The 24,702-nt window shown below is 41.6% G+C and overlaps 2 protein-coding genes and 1 long non-coding RNA gene across 8 annotated transcripts in view; 1 reads left to right on the top strand and 2 right to left on the bottom strand.

Moving 5' to 3' along the window:
- CYRIB (CYFIP related Rac1 interactor B) overlaps positions 1–4,956 on the bottom strand; it is a 97,327-nt gene extending 92,371 nt beyond the window's left edge. For 2 of the 3 annotated variants that reach the window (XM_086879173.1, XM_086879235.1), the window contains exon 1: positions 4,776–4,852. The gene's annotated coding sequence lies outside the window, so the exon portion shown is untranslated. Of the gene's footprint in view, positions 1–4,775 lie in introns of all 3 variants that reach the window. The other variant, XM_086879129.1, reaches the window with a different exon arrangement.
- On the top strand, positions 4,491–11,232 carry LOC111925135 (uncharacterized). The gene is made up of 3 exons (XR_015283851.1): positions 4,491–5,783; positions 6,289–6,723; positions 7,080–11,232. It is a non-coding gene; the product is annotated as an uncharacterized LOC111925135 (long non-coding RNA).
- Positions 10,126–24,702, bottom strand: part of ASAP1 (ArfGAP with SH3 domain, ankyrin repeat and PH domain 1) — a 142,595-nt gene continuing 128,018 nt past the window's right edge. For all 4 annotated transcript variants that reach the window (XM_086879090.1, XM_086879104.1, XM_086879099.1 and 1 more), the window contains 5 exons: positions 23,816–23,882; positions 21,732–21,790; positions 18,903–19,405; positions 14,985–15,107; positions 10,126–13,010 (listed from right to left, as the gene is read on the bottom strand). In XM_086879090.1, coding sequence (XP_086735216.1) covers positions 12,936–13,010; positions 14,985–15,107; positions 18,903–19,405; positions 21,732–21,790; positions 23,816–23,882 — 827 coding nt within the window. In that variant the 3' untranslated portion in view covers positions 10,126–12,935. The remainder of the gene's footprint in view (positions 13,011–14,984; positions 15,108–18,902; positions 19,406–21,731; positions 21,791–23,815; positions 23,883–24,702) is intronic.

Below are 24,702 nucleotides of genomic sequence, written 5' to 3'. Positions count from 1 at the left end.
ACATTGAAACTTGAGCTCTGAGTGCTCAGGGTGGGTAAAAGTACACCAAAATACAAAAAAAAAAAAGAACACACAAATTACTACCAGAATGCAAATATTCTATGTTAACATACACCTAATGTATACTATGGAACAAAGTACTGAAAATAAAGAGGAGGCTCAAAATAAAGAAGATGTCTTAAGATCTAATGCCTTAACAGGAGCACAAGTAGCTCCAGTGAGGGTGAAAAGGGGAGGCAGCAGACCATGCACATGCATCTTACTGGATCTAGGTTACTGGATCTCAAAGTCCAAACGGATTGATGGTCTCACTAACCAGACATGGATGTCAACAGTTGTTAACAGTCTGCATGCCTCTGTAAATTTTAATTTAGTACTATCAAGTAAAGCATTTGAAGGATAATATTAAAAAAAAAAAAAAAAAGGAAGTTATTTCTAATACAAACAAAATGTAAGCCCAGCTCTGTTGTTTCTGATACAGAAGTAATTCCTTAGTTAAGATTTTTCCCTGACAGACGTAGCAGTGCAGGGACCTAGGAGTACACTTCCCAGTTTTTCAGCCTATTGCATGTGCATTCCTGACCTGTAAACCTTTCCTTCCTTTCTCTAGCCTTGCAGAGCAGGATTGACAGTGCTATGTTTTCAGCAACACACCAAAAAAGTCCTTGTTTTTTTCTCCTTAAAGGACAACAAAATTGGCCCAAAGGGGCTGTACCAGAAGCCAGCCAGTTTTGCCCTCTGAGAATCAGCCCACACAACCACAGCTCCCACTGGTGAGAAGTTATTCAGACAAGTCCCTCCTTTAACCACTCACACAGTGAGTTGGTTTCATCCAAGTTGCTGCCATGGTCATGGGGAATGAACAACAGACAGGTAAACAGCTATTATGGCATGCACAGAAAATTGTCCAGTTTTGGTTGCAACTCATTCCTTCCCACACATTTCAAACCAACCTGTTCCACAGGGATCCTCAGAAGAGGTTCCCTTCCACACATAGTAAGACTGCTCATACCTCTTCCATTTTAAAAGAATAACAAAAGCAACCTGGGAGTTGTCTGTATATTATTCCCAAATTTGTCAGTGGAGAAGCCCAAATGTACTCACTTGGCATGACACTGCTCCCTCTGGGGCTACAGCGAGCGAGCACTCTTGGAAAGCCGGCAGTGCATCCGTGCCACGGGTTACAATGATTGCTACTGACAGGTTCTTCATGGTATCACAACAAATTAGGTCACAGATTAGATTTTCATAGCACAGATTACAACTTGTGTCTACATCTTTTTTCTTAAATAGAGAGGGTTGTGGCCAGGAGGTTTGACCTCAAGATTGGGAACAAGGCAGATGCTTGGGACTGGGGGGGGTCCTATTTCTGGTTGTGACAAAGACTATCTTAGCAAGACTCAGATAAAATTCCTAGTTTTCTGCTGTAGTCAGAAGACTTGGTATTTTTCCCTTTCTATCCAGCAAGCCTTTGAGAAATGAGTTCATCCACTGGAAACCCTGTGGTAAATCTTACAGCACTCTTGCAAAACAGCAAACCCAGCTTTAGAAAGAAATTTTAGAAAAAATGAATTTTTATGATAGAAATGCAGCTTGCAGCACCTGAAAAACTGCTGCGAATGGAAACCAAAGCTACCTATTAGACTTATCCCAGCTATTACCACAAGGTCACAGATACACTCAGTTTGAGCATCTCTAGTGCAGAAATACTTCAAGGGATTAAATTCATGTGTGTAGTATTTGTTTTAAAATATACCTAGCAAAGACAGTAATAGAACTCGAGCACCAAAAAAAAAAATAAAAAAATCCAAGCTATATCAAGCTCCACACAGAGCAGCACAGAACAAAGGTTTCCAACAGCTGAGTAACTGCAGACACTGTGCAAAGTGCTTCCTACCCACTGCGAGATACAGCCCTGCTGCAGATTTGAAAACCAGCTCCAGCAACTGTGTTCCAGCAGACTGTCAGGGCTGTGTTCTGCTCCCAGCCACCTCCTCTCTCCGAGCTGAGCTGCTGCAGGGGAGAGAAGGCTCCTGGGAGCCACTGAGCTGGATTCAGCTCCCAGTGGAACCGTGCAGGTCTGCATGGGGGCAGTGATTCAGCTGATAAGCAGTCTCGCAGCCATGGTAAGCACTAAAGGAAAACCTAAACCAGATGATCAGAAGGACAGGTCTTGGACTGAATTAACCTCAGAGACAAGTCTTTCTATGTCAGGGTTGAGAGAGCAATGCAGGAATGACCTTCAGCTTATAGAAAAAGTCCTGATCCCACAATGGAATCACCCTTGTGCTTGAGTAGCCCAGAGACCTACACTGGCTCTCTATGGAGCCTCTGGAGCATGTACTTACTCTGCCAGAGCAGGGCTGCTTATACCTGCTGGCAGACCAACCTCTAGTCCCTAATCAAGCCCCTGAGGCTGTCTGCAGCCAGAGGACACAGCCTGTCTGCCTGTTCCCAGGGCAGCAAGAGGAGCACATGATGCTGTGCCCGTGCCCTATCTGCAGGTTTAGACAGGCTGGTGCTCAGCACCCTCCCCTCAGCCTCACACCAGCCCAGCTGCCAACACTGCTGGCCTGAATCATTGCCTGTGCCTCCAGCTCCGAACCAATCTCACACGTCACTTCAGCAGTTTTTCACAGGAAATATGCTTTTACTTTCAAAATACTCTGGGCCTTGTTTTCCTTCAACAAGCACAGGAAGTATCTCAAATACCAGTCTTTATTTTTGTGAGCCACTATGTATCCTCTGATACCTTTGAGTACAAAGAAATAAATAGTAGTTGAGAGTGGCTGTGCTCTTCCATGCTCAGAGGAAGCATTAACATTTTTTTAACTCCCCTCAGTGCCTCAGCCTCTACCAGTGCTCCTGCTAGGCACACTCACATTTAGGGACACAGAATGAGGCCTAATAATCTTTTCCTCAAGCCTCAGCTGTGCTGTGCCGATTATTGAGAATCCATCGCACACACTCCTTGCTGAGCTGTCTGAACTATTGATCTCAGTTAGAGAAAAGGATGCTCTGGACTTTATTGGTATTGTCTTTAAAAGTCCTGTCGGTAGAACTGTTCTACTGGATGCTGAGCACTTCCTAGTCTCTCTGCAGAGCACTGCCTCAGACCTGCTCAAAAGCTCCTTCATGCCAGGGGCTCCTGCTGAGCCATGGAGGAAACCACATCACCAACCCTGGGGAAGTGAGCAGTGACAACTGTCAGAGAATGCAGTAATGAGGCCTCTGGCCCGAGCAGTGTTTCCAGAGAGCAAGAAAGCAGCAGGTAGGGGTTGTTGTCTGCAACAGCAGCTGGAGAGCATCCTGCTGCCTGGACTGACACAGGCTCCTGATCCCTGCTCAGCAGGGAACACAGGAGGAGCCAAATGCTGCCTCTCTCTAAGGCAAGATGACCCTAAGCAGTGCCAAGCACTGAAATGACCCCGGGTGTTTGTGTGCACCTGAGAGGGTCCTTCGGAGCACATGTAGGTACCATGAACAATCCCCAACTCCCTACAGCATCAGTTCTGGTATCCTCAACATTAAACAGGCAGCAGCCACTGCAAACCTCATCTTCAGCCAAGCCCTGAAACAGAGGACATTAAACTTCCACCAAAATCTCACATCTCTTCAAAGCACTTCTCAGTTTGGAGTGCAGATGCAGGGTTTTCTTTGTTTATATGAAATAAAAGGGCCTTCTTACTGTTTCAATCACATACCTAACAAAACACTAAATAAGCATCATCCTCATGGCTTTTTGGGTCTTAAAGAATGTATACACTTTTTACATATATTAAAAAATGGTTATTAGGGATAAGAGTTCATTTTTAAATGGCAAAAGGGTAACTCTGCTCCAAACCATTGAGCCAGGTAATCTTCACTGTTTAGGGGCTCCTCTGTGCTACTCTTTTTCAGCAGTAACCCTTTTGAAAAGCTACAGCTTGCTTAGGAGAGGGGTAGTTTTCACACACAGTCAGGATCACAACCACACCACTGCTCCTCCCCAGATGAGGAAGTACCAGATCCCCCAAAGCAGAAGTGTTCACCCTCTCACCAGCCAGTCCAGCACATTTCTGCCTGCTGGGCTGAACTTTTAGGTACAAGATTTGCGTGAACGACTAGTAAGTCTTCAGCCTGACACTGCAATCTGTACAAAAAGCCTCCATCCAAGATGGTCACTGCTGCTCCCAGCCCAGGACGGCCACAAACAACACCCATGGCGCACAGGACCAAACCATGGCTTCCTGCTGAGGCCGGCCAGCCCAGTGTGCTGCTGCTGGGCTCCAGTCCGGCGGCGACAGGCTTGGTGTCAGGGCTGTCACACCGCTCGCTGGATCTGCCTGGACCCAGGGCACACAGGACTTCCCGTGCCCGGCCTGTCACCCCCGCACAGGCAGGAGCAGATCCGCCTCGGCCCCTCCTGACCCCGGCGGCCCCGCAGTCCCTGGGCCCTGGAGGAAGCAGAGCTGCCTCCGGCCGCCCTTGGGCTCTCCCCGCGGCCCCACAGACCAGCCGGCGCCGAGGGAGGCGGCCGGGAAGGCGCGGGCAGCGCTGAGCATCCTCTGTGGGGCTGCGCCTTCCCGCCCGGGATGGGGGACAGCGGGGCGGGGGCTGCCCCGGCTCCTTCCCGGCTCCTCTCCGCCCCGCGGCTCCCCATGGGCGCCCACCCCACGGCTCGGCTGCGGCTCCTCCCGGCTCCTTAGGCGATCCCCATCTCCCTCTCGCCGAGCCGCCCCTCGCCGCTGCCTCCGCGCCCCGCTCCGTGCCCGGGGGCCGCGGGCAGCCCTTACCTGGGCACGGGGCGCAGCCTCGTCCCTCCGGCTGCCGGCGGCGTCACGGCCGCAGGTTGTGGCTGCGGGCGGCGGTGCCGCATCGATATAAAAGGAAGCGGCGCGGGGGGAGGGAGAGGCGGCCCCGGCACCTTCGCCGCGCCCGGCCCCGATTCCCGGGCCCCTCACAAGCTCCCTCCCCGCCGCCTCCGGGCAGCCCCCGCGGGCCAGCGGCACTCGCGGCTGTTCACCCCGCCGGGCCGGGGGTAAAGCATGAGCGCAGGTCAGAGCCTTCGCATCAGCCCCCACAGCCATCCCGGGGGGCCAGGAGAGACCCTTCGTGAGGAGCCAGATACGGCCCTGCCCTCACGGGCTGCTCTGGGCGAGCGCGCACGAAACACACACAACACAGCACGGGCGAGGCTCTGCAGCCATGGGAAGGGAGCAGCCACATGCCTGAGCACCTTGCAGGCTTCCAATGTGTGCAACAAAACCCAGCCGTCTCCATCAGTCTCATGCCTGCAGACTCTGCTGGAGCTGCCCTGGCCCGAGCAGCGCCTGGGGCTGCAGGTTTGTGGCCAAGGAAGGAGTGACATCCTGGGACGGGGCAACTCCAAACGCAGGTGTTGGCCCCTGCAATGGTCAAGGCCTGGTTATCCAGCCTGGCAGCCAAGCCACTTCAGTGAGACATTGTCTGTAAGACTAACTTTGGAGGATCAAAGGAAAAACTCGACAAGGCCTAATTTCTCCTTCAAGCCCCAGGAGCTCCTTCCATCTCTAGAGCTACACTTAAGAGTCCAGAGCAGTTGTGACATCTCTGAGGCACCTTGTTCTGTTTTTTCTTCATCTTCTTCCTGTTGACAACTGATGACATCTTGGTTGCAGAAGAGTGAGGGTCCCCCCAGGACATGGCCTCTCCATCTGTTCCTCAAGGAAGCTCTCCCTCCAGCAACAGATGCTGTTGTTCTCCTGCACCATCAATCCCTTTCAGTAAGGGACAGGGATTAGGTGTGGGTAACACGTCTTAAGGTAATTTCTCTAAATGGCATTTTGCTTCCCAGCTTTACTGTCAGTTGCTGGAGGGGGGCTGTGGTGCTTCAGTTCACTCTGCAGCCCCCAAGGCCCAGGCCTTGCCACAATGGCTACAAGTCCTGGTTTTTGCCCAAAGCAGAGGAGCCATGGGCAGCAGTGAGGCTGGGGTGCGGAGAAGTCCCGTAGGTATTGGGACCCCTATGCAGAAGTACTTCATTTGGTGCTTTTAAATTCCACCAGGCAAGCAGCTAAAGCTGTGGATCATAGGCAGAGCAGGTGCCTGCTCTACAGACAGAGGGAAGTGATGACCCCTGGCAGCCCCCATCTAGATAAACATTACCAGGGGTTCCATTTTGCATGAAAAACATTTAGATGGAAGACTGCCATGGGTAAATGAGAACAACATATCCTGCTCTCAAGGGTTTTAAAGCAGAGAGGGGTTTTCCACTTCCAAATTTCTTGTTATTTTTTTTCCCTCTCAAATTTCTCTACATGCCAGCAGGGAAGGCAGAACAGAAGGAGCTTTTCTGCAGGACCCAGCAGCATCTCATCCAGACAAACCTGGCTGGGAACATAAGTGCCAAGTTAAAGGATGATCTGTCCCTAAGCAAGGTGACTGTTCCAGATCTGCTCCAAGGAGGAACTGTGGATGCCAGAACCACATCTAAGGGTGGACCTGGGTCCTGTGTGATGCTGCAGCCAGAGATTGCTCTGGCAAGGCAGCAGCACCTCCTTGTTTACAGCCAAATGTGGAGGAACAGGCCCTGCTGCTCCTTCTCAGGGCCCAGAAATTACAGCAGCTACTTGCATAATGCTGACCAGATGGTCTCACTGCCCTGCTGCCCTCCCGCCCCAAGTGCTGCTTGCTAAGAGGTTGCTGCTTCTCCAGGACAAGGAACCTTCACTTCACTGGAACCTGCATTACCTTGACTATCAGGTAAGTATGTGGTCAGCCTAGAGGCAGTGCTCACAGGACAGCTGCTGACTCCTTATGATTGATCTTCACATCATGGAGTCATTTATACTCTTTCCAAGGTGTCCAAGCTGTGGTTTGTGATGGCTTCTGTCCCCTGCTCTTCTCACATTCTACCTTGTAACACATGTAGAGCTCAGATTTATTTCTATACTCTGCAAAAGTCTTGTAACTCCCCATCTTCCAGTGTCACTTGGTGTCAGTTCAGAGATGAAGATGTTTCCTGCTCTCCAGATGTCCAGACTGCCAAATTTCCCTTTTAAGCAGCTCTGTGCACCCTATCAAGGCAGGTTTAGCATTTGTTCTGTTTCTTTCTGCAGAGCTTGGCCCAGTTCCTGTAGGGAGGACAGACACTGAGAAGTATTACGGATCACAAATCTGCCCTTCTTCCCCCCACTTCTATCCACAGAGGTCAGAACAAGTGCAGTGGTCCTGAAATTGCTCCACAATGTGTTTTTTTTCCTCAGTGCCTGGGTGGGATTCCACACAATAAAAAAAATCTCAGTTGAAATGAGAGCATGTGGCTGGCTTCAGCTCACTTACTGATCAGCTGCCTGGGGCTCTTGCTTTCCTGCCTACAGTTGTTAAAGTAGGGCTACAGCTCTGAATTCAAACCCTACAGTGAATAAAGGGAAGGCATTTGGATATGTAGATCTGGAGCCATGAATGGGAATAGATGCTGAACAGACAAGTGATTACAGGCAGTAGAACCTTTACTTACTTTAAAAAAGTCTGCTTTGTCTTTGAGGTGTCTAAAGCAGCAAGTGGCCGCTGGTGTCAGGTCATTAAGGAAATCTGCAGGCTCCAATGGAAAACCACAATAAACCTCTGCTCAATCACCAAACAGCTGCTGACCTCTTTTGTGCACATTCAGCTCAAGGTGCCTTGTCTTTCCTTCAGTCTGAAGTTCAGGAGCACACTTCAGTCTTTTCTGATACCTAAGTTTTTATTTAAAGACTAGGAAACCCAGCTTGGAGGGACTGTTGACACTTACTGTAGCAGGGATGTGAGAATAGGGAGAGATGAAAAACATTACTAAAATGGGTTTAAGAGCAACTTAAGCTTGTAAGTTTGCAGGCAGAAGTAGCAAGTTATTACTGGAGCATTCCCTGAGGAAAAGACTGGGAAAGTTAATTATTTATCAAAAAACAAAGCCTAATGCTACTGTTTTTAACAGAACAAAATTAAATACAAGAAACAATCTCCAATACAGCCCTTCTAGAACAGTTGTTTCACTGCTCAGGATTGATGAATCCACTCAATGGGACTGCGAGAGAGAAATCAGATTCATAATTTCTGATGGTAATTGAGGCATAGAATTATCTTTAAGCCTTGTGAGAAAAAAACCTAAAAAACCCACTTGGAAATAGACCTAGTTCCACACAGCCTTTCAGAGAAGAGCAGAATGCACAAGGGGAAGGGATTTTTCTGATCAGACACTACAAGAACCAAGTTCAAACTGGTAGGAACCAGCATCAATAGAGTCAACACTGGATTTAAAGTTCCTGGTAAGCTTAAACCTTGTTCAAGACATCCTTTAGGTGGTGCAGAAAATGACCGACCAGCTTCCCCTCTGCTCTGACAGCTTAGCAGATGTGACAGCTGTCACAAACTTTCCTCCCTGCCCCCACCATTACAAAAGGACTGGAGCAGACATCCGCCTTGCTGCAGCCGGGAGGATCTGTTCTGTAATTTACAGAGGAACAAGGCAGAGCCTGTACCATGACACACTATCGTTTTTACTGTTCCCGAGCAGCAGCTGACCAGAACCAGCCAAGACGTGCAGGTTTTGTGCCCGCTGCAGCTCGGGGGTGGGACAGGGGGTGTGTCAGCTTAAGCACGAGTTGACAAACAGAACTTAGCTTATCTCAAGAAACCTGAGCACTCCCTCGGCAGATGACAGAGCTGTAAATCTTGTTATGTATAGCCCTAAAAGTATCATTAAGACAACTTAGAATAGTTCGTTTGTATTAGATACGAAAAATGTTGTCTTGCAGCTATGCAGAGGAAAACATCTTACAGTCGTTTGTGCACTTTGCATCCACCTGAAAAACCGCCGGCTGTTCCAGAAGGCCTGAAGCATCTAATAAAAGTATCCCTGAGAGCCTTAAACTCTTAAGGTGAAAAGGTCTCTGTAAGAATGCAAGGCCTGAAACTGAACTTCATTTACTTATGGACATTTACTTCTCTGTCTAGTTCTGGTTTCATGGCACAGGAGGTTTCCCAGTCCAGGGTGTGAGTGGCATGAAACTATGTAACAGTGTGGAGAATGGAAAAATAAAATTGTTTTCTGTTGATACTCAGGCGAACTATCACACAGAACTAGAAAGTTCTGGAGAGGAGAAGCATCTGAAAACAAATCAGATTTATGCGGTTGAACTGTTTGTTTTCTGTTGTGCAGTAGGGAGCTATCTTGAGTTTCATGCTTTGGTATTTAATATTTGCACCACTTTCACTGGTATAGACTGCCAATTTTCTGTTTATCTATGAGCTTTAAGTTTGCCAGGAGAACAGTAAGGAGACTGAAACTTTAAATAACAAGGAAGTTCTCTGGGTATGTGTTTGTCTTGTTCTCTGCTGCTCCAAACAGTATTTGAGATATCCACCTTAATTTTGACTTAGGAAAAGAAATCAATACATGTCACTGAAGAACACATAATACAAGTAGGACAGAGAACTGAGACTGCTGGAATCAATGTCTCTCTGAATGCTGTTATCTGAAATACAGTGACACAGTAGAAATTGATAAAGAGCATGATATTTAACCAGACTGATTCTTCTGCTCCACATCCATATTTTCCCCCTCCAACCCCACCATGTGGAGCCTATATAGATTTGAAAGCCCCAAATACAGCAAGCAGGATGTTCTGTGATGGTGGGTCATCACATCAGTGCCTCAATCCAGTCTGAAGAATCTCTCACAGCAGTCTCCTGAGCCCTGTGCTGTGGCAGCTACTATTCTTGATACAAACCAGATCTGATAGCTCCACACTCCAGCTTTTCCTCTGGCTAAAGGATGTTCCCATTGCTTTCTAGCAATTTCAAGTGACTTGTTCATTTTGGAGTAGCTTTGACAGGAATGGGTCTTAAATGAAAAACATCCAAGAACTGAGTCAGCGACGGGGGAAATACAACCTCTGCAAGCTGGGTCAGGACTGAAAGTCTAAGCAAGAGTCACTCCACCCAGGAAAGATTAGTACTGCTCTAGTTGGTGCGAGAGCTGCTGTCAGGTTGGCAGATCCTGCCCACAGACCAAGTTTGTGAATGGTTCCTTCAACCCCACAGGCTGCTGTGAAACAACAGAGGGGGCTGGGAGCCCACAGAGCCTGCTGAGAGAAAGCAATCGAAACTCATGGACAAAACAAGTGGTTTGATGCTAACTTTAGTAAGTAAAGTTTTCCAGATAAAGGCAATTGCATCCATATTTAACAGCTGTTAAAGAGATATACATTTAATTGCATTATATAAGGAGTGCTTTATATTCAAGAGAAAACATTTCAAATGTCTTAGTTCTACCTGTTTGGAATCCAGACTTTCTCCTTAGAAGATATTCCAGTTGACAAAAAGGGCCTTGTTCAGATATCTGGGATCAACTGAATACATTTATTTAAAAGCAATTTTAAATATTAAAAAAGTAGAAATTAACACATACAGTACTCAAAAACTGTCACATTAAATACATGTGAATAGACATGTGTACTGATGTTTTACCTTAACATTCAATGAGAAGTCAAGATTTTAACTAGTGGCATGACCAGATCTGATTTCTGTACACGCTGATGTACTATGTAATAAAAAAATAAATAGCAACTGTTGTTCAACAGTAAATAAGACATCATCTGCAGAGCAAACTTCCCCCTCTGGGGGCACCTTCCCCTGCCCCTCCCCCCAACCCTTTATCAGCTAATTTTCCATAAAGATTTAGACTTTCCAAATACTATGTCATATACAAAATTGCAGACAGTGGCTCATTGAGTTCAAATATAATACTGTACTTAAACTCAATCAATATCATACATTTTCAGATTTCTTATGATCCACAATAAGCCAGAATAAACAGAACTATTGTTCCTTATGGAACTCATTTAATTTTATAAAATGCATATGTATACTATTTTAAAGAGCGTAGAAAAGAATAGACATTTGACTCTACATAATTTTACATGCCTAGGTTTTCTTTATATGATTTGCATTTATCAGTTTATTTCAAGATCACTTAAAAATACAACTGACCACAAAAGTGAATAGGTTTTGTTCTTTAATGCAACTTAAAACATTGTAGTAATGGATAAAATGGAATGCTAAATAAACGCTAAACCTGACTTCCTTTCCATAAAAACAGAATAAAGTCTGAAATACTGGAGGTGGTAATACTGAAGATTAGATGCCAGCAGGCTTGCTCACTCATTGCATATTTTTTTTTTGGAATTCATTGTTTTTAAAATAAATGATAAAATCATTAATAGTTGAAAATGTTTTGCTTTTTTTTTTTTTGTGTGGGATTTAGACAGATATTTGTTTCTAAATTAATCACAAACAGAATTAAATATTCACTGACTACAGTCTTGTAAAACTGTATTAGAAATGAAAGACCTCAGAAAGTCTGAGATATGCTTTTATGAAATGAAAAACTTTCCATGCAGCCAAGACAATCTGCTTTGAAATAGCAGCACTAGGTACTGAAGCCAAAATAACATTTAAAGCAAGTAATACAAAACTACATATGAAAGTCATGGAACCCGCTACAGACAAACCATGGGAAAAACACAATTGCATGATGTTTCAAAAGATTAAAAATTATGTTAAAAGTGATACAGGAAATTAAAGTTTCCAGTAATACATTGAAGTGTTTTCTGGCAATGCAACTTTATACCAACTTTCAAGAAACCTCAGGTCAAATGCAGCCTTCCAAAGATTTTCTTAGAAATTAGTTTTGTGACATATGTCTGTTACTTTGTGCTTTGGGTTACAACTCTTACTGTCAGTTTGGTGAACTCCATGAAAACCAGCCTTATCCTTGTGATCTGAGATCTACCATTAACAGCCTGATCAAATGCATGAGAGGTCATCTTAGCTTCCACTTTTTAGAGCATTAAAAATAATTTAAATTTATCCTTATATCACCACTTAAAAAATTTATTTTAGGTAACTAACTTTTAGCAAGGTTGAAGACAAGAGGAAAAAAAATCCACAAAATCAGTTTTCAAAGAGCCAATTTAGCTATAAACAAATACTGTTGCAAGCTCACATTAACCTGAATAGCAATTAAGTTAAAATGTTCTTTTCCTCAAATGTAGCTATATGACTACAGTACTACTTTTGTACAAAGGCAGGTTTCAAGTAAGCATCTAAATGCATGCACAATGTCAACAGTTAACATTTGCTAGAAGTCCTTGGTTACTAAGAATTCAGTGAAAGAAACCAGCAAATTTCACACATACCTACTAAAGAACAATATGACTAATTTTCATTAAAGTAAGTTTTCAATGAAATAAATTTGTTAATTTTTATAGTGAGGTAATATCACAGGGGAACTGCAATCACAGTTTGGCATAGGTCCACAAAATATAAACATGAAATGCTGTATGCACACTGTAAAACATTACTGTTATCTGTAAAGTCAGTGAATATTTGTCTTCATAATTACACTTAACTGAGCACTATATTAAATAAATATCGAAGTGGGTTTCATAGCTGTAAACTGCATACACTTATGAACTGCAGACTGATCTTTAAATTGTCCAAAACCATTCACTCATTCTAACTTTCTGCTAATTGTATATTGAGAATACCAAGTTATTAGGAACAGTAATTTCTGTACAGTTACGTGGGTGACAGAGACCACCTATGTTGGAAAGCTGGCAGTCCACTCGTGTGGGACAGCACGGACAGAGATGGAAGTGCTAAATGCCCAGGATGGCTTCAACAAACCCGATAAGGCGTGCCAGGTTCCAAGGCTACCATAATACTGGCAAAGGCAGAATAACACAGTATATTTACAATACATATAATTCAACCTCATGAGGTGAAACTTAAATGAATTCTTAATTTGTAACAGCAGCTATATATACAATTGTGCACAGGATTACAGGGAGGCAGCAGCGTTTGCTTTTGCTAAAAAGCCCGTCTTGCATGAAGAATGTGCAATGCTCAAGTTTAGGATTTGTTTGTTTAGACTAGTCTGACAGAATGTGCACAAAGGACACTGGAAAGACCCCTTTCCTCTCTGGCTGTCCTTCGATGTGGCCAATCTGCAACACAGGAGAAGAAGGTACAGATATACATATTTATAGATGTGCATGTGTACACACAGACTTCACAGACTGCACTCATTCAAAAGCAGCAGAACTGCTCACAGAGCCTCAGCAACCTCTTGGACCTCTGCTCTGAAGCAGACTGTAGTTAACATTTGAATCTGTGTAAAGGAACAAAATGAAACTGCACAAGCATATTATAAATAGAGCAATGAAGCAAATTAAATCTAAAGAGAATAAAACTCAAATTTTTTTTAGGAAACTTACGTACATCACTGAATTTCAAGAATCTCACCAAAACAGAAGCCTGAGTTTCTTTTGTCTGATAGCCAGATTTTCAGTAACATCTCTGCAAGCCACTTATCTAAGTGAATAAATCCTAAACATCTCACTGAAGGGAATTGTCTGCTATATATTTGTGAAGTTACTTATGATATTGTGCATGTTTCACTTAAGGTGATAAAAGCCCAGCTGTTTTCTCATTGAATTAGTACGACAGTTAATGATTTAGGTGCATACTTGTGTTTATAACACTAGTGATAAACCCCACTGAACCCACCATATTAAATCAGTGCTGTCTAATTAAGCATCTTTCAACTACAACATCTTTTGCATAATGATTATTTATAAAGAAATAACCAATAAACTTATTCAAAGAGATTAAAAAATAATGGAATATTTTATATGAACTTTCCATGTTTAAAATGCATAATTATAAACTGTTGAATAGCACTGGAGCAGCAGCCCTGACTGACCACATAACCTTCTTCTCACCCCGCTGCTCACTACCTTCAGAATAATGGTGTACCTTCCTTCCTCTTCCAGAAGCTTACAAAATGGGAAAGGGAAACATACAGGGTTGGCCATTTCCTCTTGGAGAGCCAAAGTTTTGAAGCATATGAGTCAACAGCCCTTGTTTCCCCTCTCAAAAAAACTCAGGCTGGGCTGCTTCATGCAACTTGCTGGGCATGTCCCCAAGGGGCTTAAAAAGCCACTTTACAAAATAGGTTCAGCAGGGAATGCAGCAGTAATCAGGGACTAGGTGATATGGGCAACACAGGCACTTTTCACTGGGCACTGCTCTTTTGATATCAGCTCTTCAGCTAAGAATCTTCCACACTTATATGATGAGTGAGAGGAAAACGTAGCTGGAAACAAAACAGCAAAGGTTGTGCTGCACCTAGATTAGGGTATCACAGGCAGCACTGCAATTAGAATTTGTTTCAGTCAATTGAAATCTGTCTCATTATCCCCAGGAATAATTCTTTGGCAGGGAAATATGATGTAGCAGGGCTTTAGGGACATGATTGTCTTGGATGTCATGGGTTGTCAAGAAAGACTGGAGCCTTCATGTGAGGTTGAGAAAAACCTGGTGTTAGCACTTGAACAATGTGCAGTCCATAATAGAGTGAGTATGGTATAAAACTGGGACATGAGAGAGAAGAAGGGAAAGAAAATGTTATCTGCCCCTCATTTAAGAAGAAAACCATCACCATATAGCATCAATTGCAAACTATTCTTTCGATTTCCAGCACCCCCTGTAGGTATAACTTAACATTTTGGGTGAACTGAAGATAATTACACATCTCATCTTCGTGGAGGGTGTAAGTTTGTTAAATGGAGTAAGAATCACCATTTCTTCATTTAATGAAAGGCTGTATGCATTACAGAGAGGGGCATGTGTAAATAAGTGCTGTATGAGCCATCAATAAAGCTAAACCTAGGGGGGCTGGTTGTAACAGACTCTCCAGAGTCTGTTAGCCCAGATAAAAGGGTTTTCTCTAATAGAAGTTTAAGGGCTGGCTGTTAGCTCAGGCAAAAACAAACAAAACAAAAATCAAAGCAAAACAAAAACAAAACCCACGACCTACAAACAGAAATAAAAACAAACCCTCCACGTTTGGAAAAAGAGGTTTTCCTATAAAAGTCATAACGAAGTTATGTGGAACTTTAAAAGGGAAAGATACATACCCACCACTCTTGGTCCTCTTCACCAGTTACAATAATTACTTCTCCTTCAACAAATGTGAGTTCATCATCATTATCTGCCTGACAGTCATAAATGGTCTTCACTCGCCTAACTTTGTTTTTCCCCTAAAAACAGAATGAAGTTTGTGATGAAGGGCATGAGAAACAGAGAAAAAATATGTATGATATTAATTTTGCCTTTTAGTTGTGTTTTGTTTTACAAGAAAGTGAAGACTATCAATCACTTTCCCTGCAACTGGGAATATAAAAATCCAAAAACTCTGCTTCAACAAGGATATTAAAAATATAAAATCAAAAGTTACCTACACAGGTGTAGATTTTTTTTCTTAAGATTCAGAACTCCCAGTAGAACATAATATGTAGTGCTTAACTTGTAGCCCTTAAAAGGGCTTAAGTAATCTCTGCATCCTCTGGTTAAGAAAGTTTAAATAATGTCTTTACATTGTTCTAGTCTGCAAACACCCTCTTTCTTCTTTAATACATACTTCATCAAAAAACCCACTATGAATAGAAAATTAAATCCAGTCTCCTCTGAATGTTCCAAGAAAGGTAAGGACTGAGGAAAATGCTGCATTGAAATCCCAGTATTTCTCACAGTTTTGGTTTTGGATCTAGTGCAAAAATACAGTATTCTTTGATTTCAAATTTGCTTACAGGACTGGAAACTATTTTTTTAGCGATTTTTCCATCCAAATGTTAGCAATTTTGTACTAAAATTACCTTAATGTCAGATGGCAGTACTATTTTCTGATGATAATTCACACTAGATATTCTCACAGCTCTAGCATTCTGAGTCCAAGTATTTTCTAGGTCATACTTTGCTGCATACTGCTAATTCATATGAAAAAAGCCTCAGCCATGGACTCCTCCCCAAACATATGTTTCTTATGGCAGGGAAGATGACTTAAATGATTTCCAAATAGAGTAAGTAAGCAATATTCACAGCAAAACACTCTTGCTACTTTTTATTCCTGTATTTTCATACCCACACCTCTTCAAAACCTACAGTTACTTCTTTTAACAGAAGTATCAGATAACAAGAATGCAAAAAACCAAGAAGAGCAGGAGGAGATGAGAAGCAGAAGGGCTATGAAGGGAAAAGTCAGCAGGTTTAGAGGAATTTGAGCCAAACCTAACTTCACAGAGGAAATTTCCTAGGGAGTCTTCTCTTTGCTGTTACCTACTGACTTGAAATTCCTCCATGTTGTGGCAAAAAAAAAAAGGAAAAAAAAAATCGCAACAGCTCAACAGCAGAACAGACACTGAAAAAAGCACTCACACTAAACTCAAGGTACAGAAAAATAAAAAAAAAAGTTACAGGGGGATTTAAGGGAGACAGCAGTTAACACAACATAAAACTAAAAAAAAACAAAAACCCACACTCAAGACAAATGAAGAGAAATACTGAAGAGGCCATACAAGATCAAGGTTTTTTCCTACTGCAAAGGTTTGCTGAAGTGAAAAGTCACTTCAAAGAATGCTTCCTCTTTTCTTAAAAATATATTCATATAATTTAAGCAAAATCTCATCTAGAACTAGGGACTAGAATTCAACAGGAATGAGTACTTGGGGACAGTCCCAGATTTCAACTCCAGAGAACCTTTACAAACCAAGAGTGCTGCCTCCCAGTCAATCCTCCAGTCATGAAGGGAAGCATCTACTTCTGCAAGGTAAAAATTCTCTTGTTCAATAAAAAGAATAACAAAATTTACATTCCTCTAAAATTAGAAAACTGTATGGAACTCAGCTTGTAAGAGCACGTGAGAAATGATGGGAATTACTCTGGTTCCATCAGATTTTAACATTTTATTTGTTTTAACAGAGAGCAGCAAAAAGCAGCGTTCAAGGTGTATTTAATCATGGAAGATATAAAAATGGATGGGTATGTAGAGAGCACATATGTTCCAGAACATATTTTGTTCATGTTCCAGAACAGTTTGTGGCATTGGTGTGTAAAGAAATGGAAGCAATTCCAGGAAATGTAATCTGTGACTAAAAAACAAATACCCACCACCTACTGACTCCCTGTACCCAAGAAGTGCTTATTAAAGAGATTTTATGCTGAAAATTGAACAGTAATGAGATGCTGTGATCATTAATAATCCAACCATGCTCTTATTTACATTCAACACATTTTTTTTTCTTTAAAATTGAGTACTTTGTCTCCTTTATAGAAACCACCACACACACAAAAAAGAATGCTCAAGTGCTCAGTGTGATTTCAGGAGCACTCAGTGCAAGTTTTGTTTCTCTAAAAATATCTTTTCAAATCCTGTAACATTGGAATTTTAAAACTGTATTTCTGATCAATTAATTTTCTAAAACTACCAGTAAAAAAATCTATGCTTCTCTCTTAAGAAGCTAAATAGTCAAGCCCAAGAGAGAGGTGCCCACGAGTACTGTGGCTGCTGTCGTGGGTCTCACTGCTCACTGGCATGAAGCATTTCACCAGCTCTGTGGAGAGGATACAGCCAAAGGATGAAAGTGGAGGCAAGATACATTTGAGATGAATTCTTGCACATCATCATTAGAGCAAAAAAAGCTGCACTGAACACGAAGAGATACAAGTGTGGTGCAAAGATGTGCAAAAACCTGGTGATACCATATATACATACATACATATATATAGGAAAGATATAGAATTGCTTAAATTACTGCACAACAGAGGAACTATTTAATTTACTGCACATGTGAAAATGGCTGAGTTCAGAGAACAAAGAACCTTTCCTCAGAATTTTTCTGTATACAGTAGGATGGCAGTTTAAAAAAAGCCCAGACACCAAACTAAACAGGTAATCCATTATTTGCTTTCTTTTCTTCTTTAATAAAGCGACAAGCAACTGAGAATGACTAGCATCATTTGCCTGCTTATATTTAAAAGTACATAAGTAAACAAACACTTTTTGATCAGATCCCTGTATTATTTAAATTCCAGAATACTCAGGAAGCCCAAGCAACAACTCAGTTGTCCTCAGTTCAGACAAGAGCTTACAGGCAAGTCCATGCCAGAGGCCAAGCAGAATGATGGCTCCACATCAATCCACATCCATCCTCAGACAAGCACAGGGCAGAAACTCACCCTCTGCTTCCACTGTTTCACTATAATGAAGTCTTATTTCATTTTTACATAAGTGCTTTGCATAGCCAATCTGACAAAGCCATTTCCCTTCTGATGTATTCTTCATGATGAAAATCTTAAGCGAGCTCTGGAGTTTCATGGTTATCTCAATCTACATATGCATTAAGAATTCTCTTTTGGAAATTGTACTGGTTAGAAAGATGAACAGTGAGATAAACTGGGGGCTGGAATCAAGTTAAAGTTCCAGATCTACTACTACGCACCATGTCGTAGTATGTCGATTTTTCCACTTCATCAATACATCTGAACCTACACTTCAACCATTAAATACATCAACACTAAATACTCATGACAGGGACATTTACTATTTGGTCACAGTTGACTTTACTTTAAATTTTGCATCCACTGACAACAAGTGCTAACATCCCTTCCTAAAGCTTACAAAGTCAAATATACAAATATTCTAGCAATCTAAGGCACATAGACCCGTGACCAAAGGCAACAGAGGAAATCATCAATTCATTCAGAGTTGTGATTGGCATAGATATAATAAATACATAAATCTCAATAAATCTAAATACACTGTCATGCTCCCAAGGTTATTGTTTTATGTTGCAACAATTTGTTTGAGCATGCAGAAGGCCTTGAAAACCCCCAATATTTTCTGAAGCTGCTTTGGGGCACAAAAAGAGCCCCTCATTTCTCTCCCCAGCCCATAGCTTTATGTTGCCTTGAGAGCATAGCTCAAGGGTGCACAAAAAGTCCTACAATAACGTCAAGGCCTTCCATGGACACTTCCAAGGAGCTGGAGTAATACCTACCATATTTATTTTCCTGGGAAGTGGCACAGGGGTTTCTGGCAGGGTGTGTGTTATGTCATTAGACTCTTCAGATGCTTGCCTTTGGACGGTGTCTCTGGATTGTACGTTTGGAGAAAGATCTATGGAGTGAGATTTTTGATTTGCCTCTGAGGGCTGAGGCTTCGGTGCTGCTTCTCCACCTTGAGTTTTAGCCAACAGCTCTCCTAGCTGAGGTTTTGGAGGAAGGTCCTTCATTTGTGGCTTTGGAGGTAAGTCTCCAAGCTGTGGTTTTGGTGGCAAGTCTCCTAGCTGAGGCTTTGGGGGTAGTTCTCCAGGCTTTGGGGGTAAATCTCCCACTTGAGGTTTCTGAGTTAATTCCAGAGGCAGAGGCTTTGGGGGCAAGTCTCCAGGCTGTGGCTTCTGTGGTATATCGATGGACAGTGAGGGCTTCTGAAACATTTCCATGTGCTGATGGGATTTATCTATTGAAAGATGATGACTGGTTTCTATTTTTCTTAGTGCCACTAAAACAAAAAAGAAAAACAATTTTTTTTCACAATCTGAATATTTTAGCATAAAAGAAGTTAGGCATATATCAAAACTGCAGTTGTGTCAATGACCACACAGTCACTGAGCCCCACAACTGCCCATAAGTCCTCCTAGTCTATGACAAAGGCAAGATAATACAACTCTACATAATCCACGTTCACTGAGGTCTCATTTAATTGCTCCTCCTGGAGGCCAGCAGTGCCTCAACAGTGCCTTCCAACAGCTATTAGATGTCAATTCATAGATTATTTACTTAAAATGAAATAAAGTGATCACTTTTTGGACCTAAACCAAAAAGTATGAAATATAATAAAAGACTGCAAAACCACCTCTAGAACAATTGATATGACTGCAACAAAATTTCTTTTTAATGACAATTTTTTACATATACAGTTGAATTCCATACTAAGAACCATCTGACTCTCTGGATTAGTACCTGCAAAATCTCTTAGAAGAGAGAGACCACATATATGTATCTATGTAGTGATAGAACATACTGTACTATAACATTCACACTAAAACTAAGAAAAAATGTATTATTGTCTATATTTACAATTTAGTAAAGATGAAAAGTTTTAAAATGTGTATTTTGCAGATTTGATGGAAGGAAATTGAAATTAGATTTTTCTCAACATCATCTATTGATTTTACTGCTAAGCTCCCCAAGAAAACTCAACTGAAATCTACCTCATAAACAAAACCATTAGTACACACAAAATAACCCCAAACCCACAACCTCCTAAATCAAATAACCCTAATGTTAAAACTGATGAAAGGGGACAAGACAGAAAACATTTACAACCTGTGATGAAAGCAACACATTTTGACTAGAAAGAACGATTTTCTTTCAGCAGGGCTGAATGTACCATATTCTATCAGCCAAAAAGTGGCCTGACATTAGACTATGAAAGCAACAACACTCTCTTTGGATATCACCTACTTAAATAACACTTCCATAATCTATTTGTGGTTACTTATAGAAAAAAACCAAACAAACCAACAACAAACCAAACCCCCCCAAAAAAAACCAACAAAAAAAAACCTCATTATAAAAAAAAACAAAACCAAAAAAAACAACAAAACACCCCAAACCAAACCCATTTGCATAGTTTCCATGAAAGACTTGCATAATTACTATCAGATGTCTTGTTTTAAAAAAAATGTCTGTGTTGATCCCTGTATATAGCTCTGTGTTCTAAGCTTACCTTGCAGCAAATGTGCACACACTGACTGGCCACATAGGTTTGAGATGTAAGTAAATTATATGAAAAACCCTGATAGCAGCCCTTATTGAAGTGCTTTGATTTGGCCCTTCTTAAATTTTCACCTAAATAATTTTAAATCAAGGAAGTTTTGGCTTTCTTCACAGTGCCACCCTAGTGCATTATTGGTGTCTTTTGAAAAAGATAACATGTCAGAACAATCAAAATACAATAGTTAAAAATTTACTTTTGCTTCTTCTGTTAAAAATGATTGGCACTCTCAATTTCAGACATCTGGCTTCAGAATTCTGGACAAGCAGCATTTCCTGATCTTCAGGCTCTATTGTGATCATCCACTCATACAGATGTAACATATTTTTGATGGATTCTGTATTCAGACAGAACAGTCTGAAGTAGGTCTACTTTCTACTTTATAGTCAACTGCTGCAACAACTCAAATAAACGAAATAAAACCTGCTGTGTGAGTATAAAGACACTAGAAAAAAACATTTCTAAAAGAAAGGTGCTCCCTGGGATATGGTCTCAGCAAGTTTGTCCCTGATATATAAATGAGCATGTAACAGTACCTGGTTCTTGCCAAAGCAATTGCACTGACCAGACCCCTGACTGCCAGAACATGGCACAGATACAGTTTGCTCCAACATATCAAGATGTTGGACTTGGAGATATCAGGACAAAAAAAAAATTACCAGTGAGAGTGATCTAGGATAGAAACAGAAGCCCAGAGAAGTTATCCATGGAGATACTCAAAATGTGATTGGACATGGCCTTGAGCAACCTGCTCTCATGGCAGAGAGCTGGCCCTACTCCGAGTGCTGGACTGGACCACGAGACCTCCTGAGGTCTTCCAGCTTCAATTAATTCATGATTTATTGTTTTCTTAGGTGTATTTTTTATAAAAATTAATAAAAGCTTTCCCCATCTTCCAAAATCTTTTCAGTTTTGTGAAGCTTTCATGTTTGTGGCATTTCAGAAATAAAATTTCTGCTGAAAAGATCCATATATTTAAAACAAGTATCTACTTTCACCCACATTTAAAAGATGGCATTATGAGAATAGCCACAAAGTGATCTCTTACCTTTCTGAGGTAGTTTGGGAAGAACTCTAGGGCCAAGTGCAGTCTTTGCAGTCCCAGTGCTAAATCAACAGATGTGAATGATTAGTGCTTACAACTACTATAAAATATACTTATTTCTCATCTTCTCCCTTTACACATCCATTTAAATCCCCCAAATCCCATTTATTTTTCCCCTTTTGTATAATCACTTTATCCATGGATAAATCCCAAAACTCAAAGCATTGTTAAGAATTAAATGGCTTTTTTTTCAGAGAAAAAGACATAACAAACCCTAAACACCTTCAATGCTATGGGGCAGATATATTGTATGAACTATGGTACATGCAAAATATACTCTGAAAATAGCTGAAGCTGAAAGACCAACTCTGGGCATATTCTGAACCTTAAGAAGAATGTGTTCTTCAAAATAATTTTACAATATACAAAAAAAAAATCTGTGCTTTATGTCAGCAAAGTTTTCCAGGACTAGGCCTTTGCCTTGTAGCCTCCTGCACATGGATGAATTTGTATCACACACATGCTCTGCTGCAGGAGGAGACAAGGTCTCTGCTACTCCCAGGAAATACTGATGATTGTGGGAAAACAACATGCTTTACTCTGTCAACCTGTATTACACATATCTTAGCTATTCCTCTCACAGTTTTTCCTCTAAAACCACACCTAAGTCACTTTTATAGAAAAGGAATGTGGAAGAAGAGAAGAAAAAAAAAATTATTTAAGACATAAAAATCTAAAAATACATAAAAATCAGTATCACCTCAAAAGAACGACTCAAAAAAAAACGGAAAAAAGAAAAGTGACTGAGAAGGCTGCCAGTGTATGTTCAACAGAGCAGAGACTCTTCTGCATCAACTGCCTTGATTCTGGTATTGCTTGTCTCTGCAGGCAACATTTCAAAATGAGCATGATGAAACACTTTTAATTTCTTGCTGCTTTTTAAATAGCAAAAATACATCATGACATGAAACTGAAAGAACAGCCAAGCTCAATCTTGATTCAATAAATCATAGAATACCCTGAACCAGAAGTGCCCCACAAAGATCATCAAAGCCCAGCTCCTACCTCGGCCTCTCTCTAATGCCATGGAATACAAGGACCACACTTTTACCTTTGTCTGACAAGAATCTAGGATGGGCCCAACTCTCTGTGCTGTGGAACACTACCACTTTTTCCCTGAATGCCCAGTGCCAGCTGGATGAATTCAGCAAATGTGGGAAGCCAGCTGTGCTACCAACAGGTTCCCTGTCTGTTCTGACAAGGCAGATCACAGGCTGGGGGTGTCCAGAACCTCTTCCTACACATATTCTGCTGTGCCCTGTCTGCCCCCATCTGATGGATGACTCATCCATCCCCAGTCACAGCCCAGCCCACACACTTGTGGTCACACAAGGCTGTGTGCCTGAGGCAGGTGCTTATTGGAATTACCATGCTCTGAACCTCAGGACTTTGGAATCACAGCACAGATAGAGGAGTAGTCACTCTTAAGTGAGAGAATGTATGGCTGTTCTTACTGCTCCAGTTATTGAGAAAGACACTTGTAATGGACAGAACTGATGAACTACGAGCTAAAAGCAGTTTGTGTTACTGCAGACTGTGTGGAAGCACAGAAGCCTGACAGAATGGAAAGCAGCTAAACTGGAAGACTGAGATGAACTCTCTCTCTAACAGAGCCATCTTGGATGCCAGCCTGTACCCAGGGACACTGCTGCTACAGGCAGGACACCTCACTGAAGCAGATAGAATGAAATGCCAGGAGACATGAAAATAAAACTTTTGTCCTGCTGGACTGTGGTCTGAGGCAGCATTCCCCAGCTGGGAGAGCACTTCTGTAGGAGCAGCAGATAGATTCGGGTACAAGCCATTCTGTCCATCCCGCTCAAAGGATGGATTGTGCACGCACAGCGAGGAACAAAGCGTAGGAGGCTCAGTGGAGACAAAGTATTTGTGTGCTAGTAAGGCATGCAGAAAACTAATAGAAAACATAGCTAGGATTTTATTTCTTATGAAAGGCTTTTCTTTTCTAATTTACAATTAGTTATATTTATTTAAATTTTCATCTTTGCCTTTGTATATGCAGATTTTACCTTGATTGCTGAGACATCCCTTCAAACTTGTTTGCAGCCTTAGTTGAAGGTGGGCCCAAATCATTACCTGAGGTGAAAAAAAGGACGATTAAAAAAAAAAAATCATTAGGATAACTGAAATATAATCAGCAGAGGGTGCAATTTAAAGCAAAACATGTATTACTCTATGCATCTTCTATACAACATAGCTAAAAGATCATTTATAAATTCATTCGTTATTAATAATTTTGCAGCTGAAAAAGCAGGAGGGACTAAAATAATCCAAGATGACCTTTCATATAACACATTTTAAAACAACTCACTGGTAGCTCTCATTTCCTGGCAAGGGAAGATTGAATGACATTGCTGTAGGGCATTTGTTTTGAAATAGTGTTTCAATTTTCTCTGTATAGAAGGAGATACAGCAAGCCAATATTAGATAAATTTATCACAGATGTTTACATTTTGCACTGTGAGGCACATCTTTTTAAAACCACCATGAATGTGATTTTATTCACAAAACCTTAAATTTGTAAGGATTGGTATTTTATCCTATGTAAAGAATAGGCTTGACTGATTTAATGACTAAGTTTGTGTGTTCCCATAGTCTACACTTTAGCCATTGGTAAAGAAAAGATCCTGGGTATACAGAATTCTGTCAAAAGGTAGCAAAATCCAAACCCAAATGCTCTGAACTCCTTCAGCAGAAAGCTTCTCTTCATTAACAGTCACCATTTCCAAGGTATAATGACACCAACTCATTTGGTTTAGTGCCTTTTCACCTCCCTTTGCCTCTCCTTTTACAGCATTCTTAATCTCAGAACCAGCTTCAACGACCATTAGTAAATTTTGTCATTGAAATAGATGCAAAGTGACATTTAATGATCCAAGAACACAAAATACTTCTC

This window comes from Cyanistes caeruleus, chromosome 1, assembly GCF_971803275.1.
Source record: "Cyanistes caeruleus chromosome 1, bCyaCae1.hap1.1, whole genome shotgun sequence".
NCBI classification, from domain to species: Eukaryota; Metazoa; Chordata; class Aves; order Passeriformes; family Paridae; genus Cyanistes; species Cyanistes caeruleus.
The sequence above is the reverse complement of the archived record's forward strand: the minus strand, read 5'-3'. Positions and strand labels throughout refer to the sequence as shown.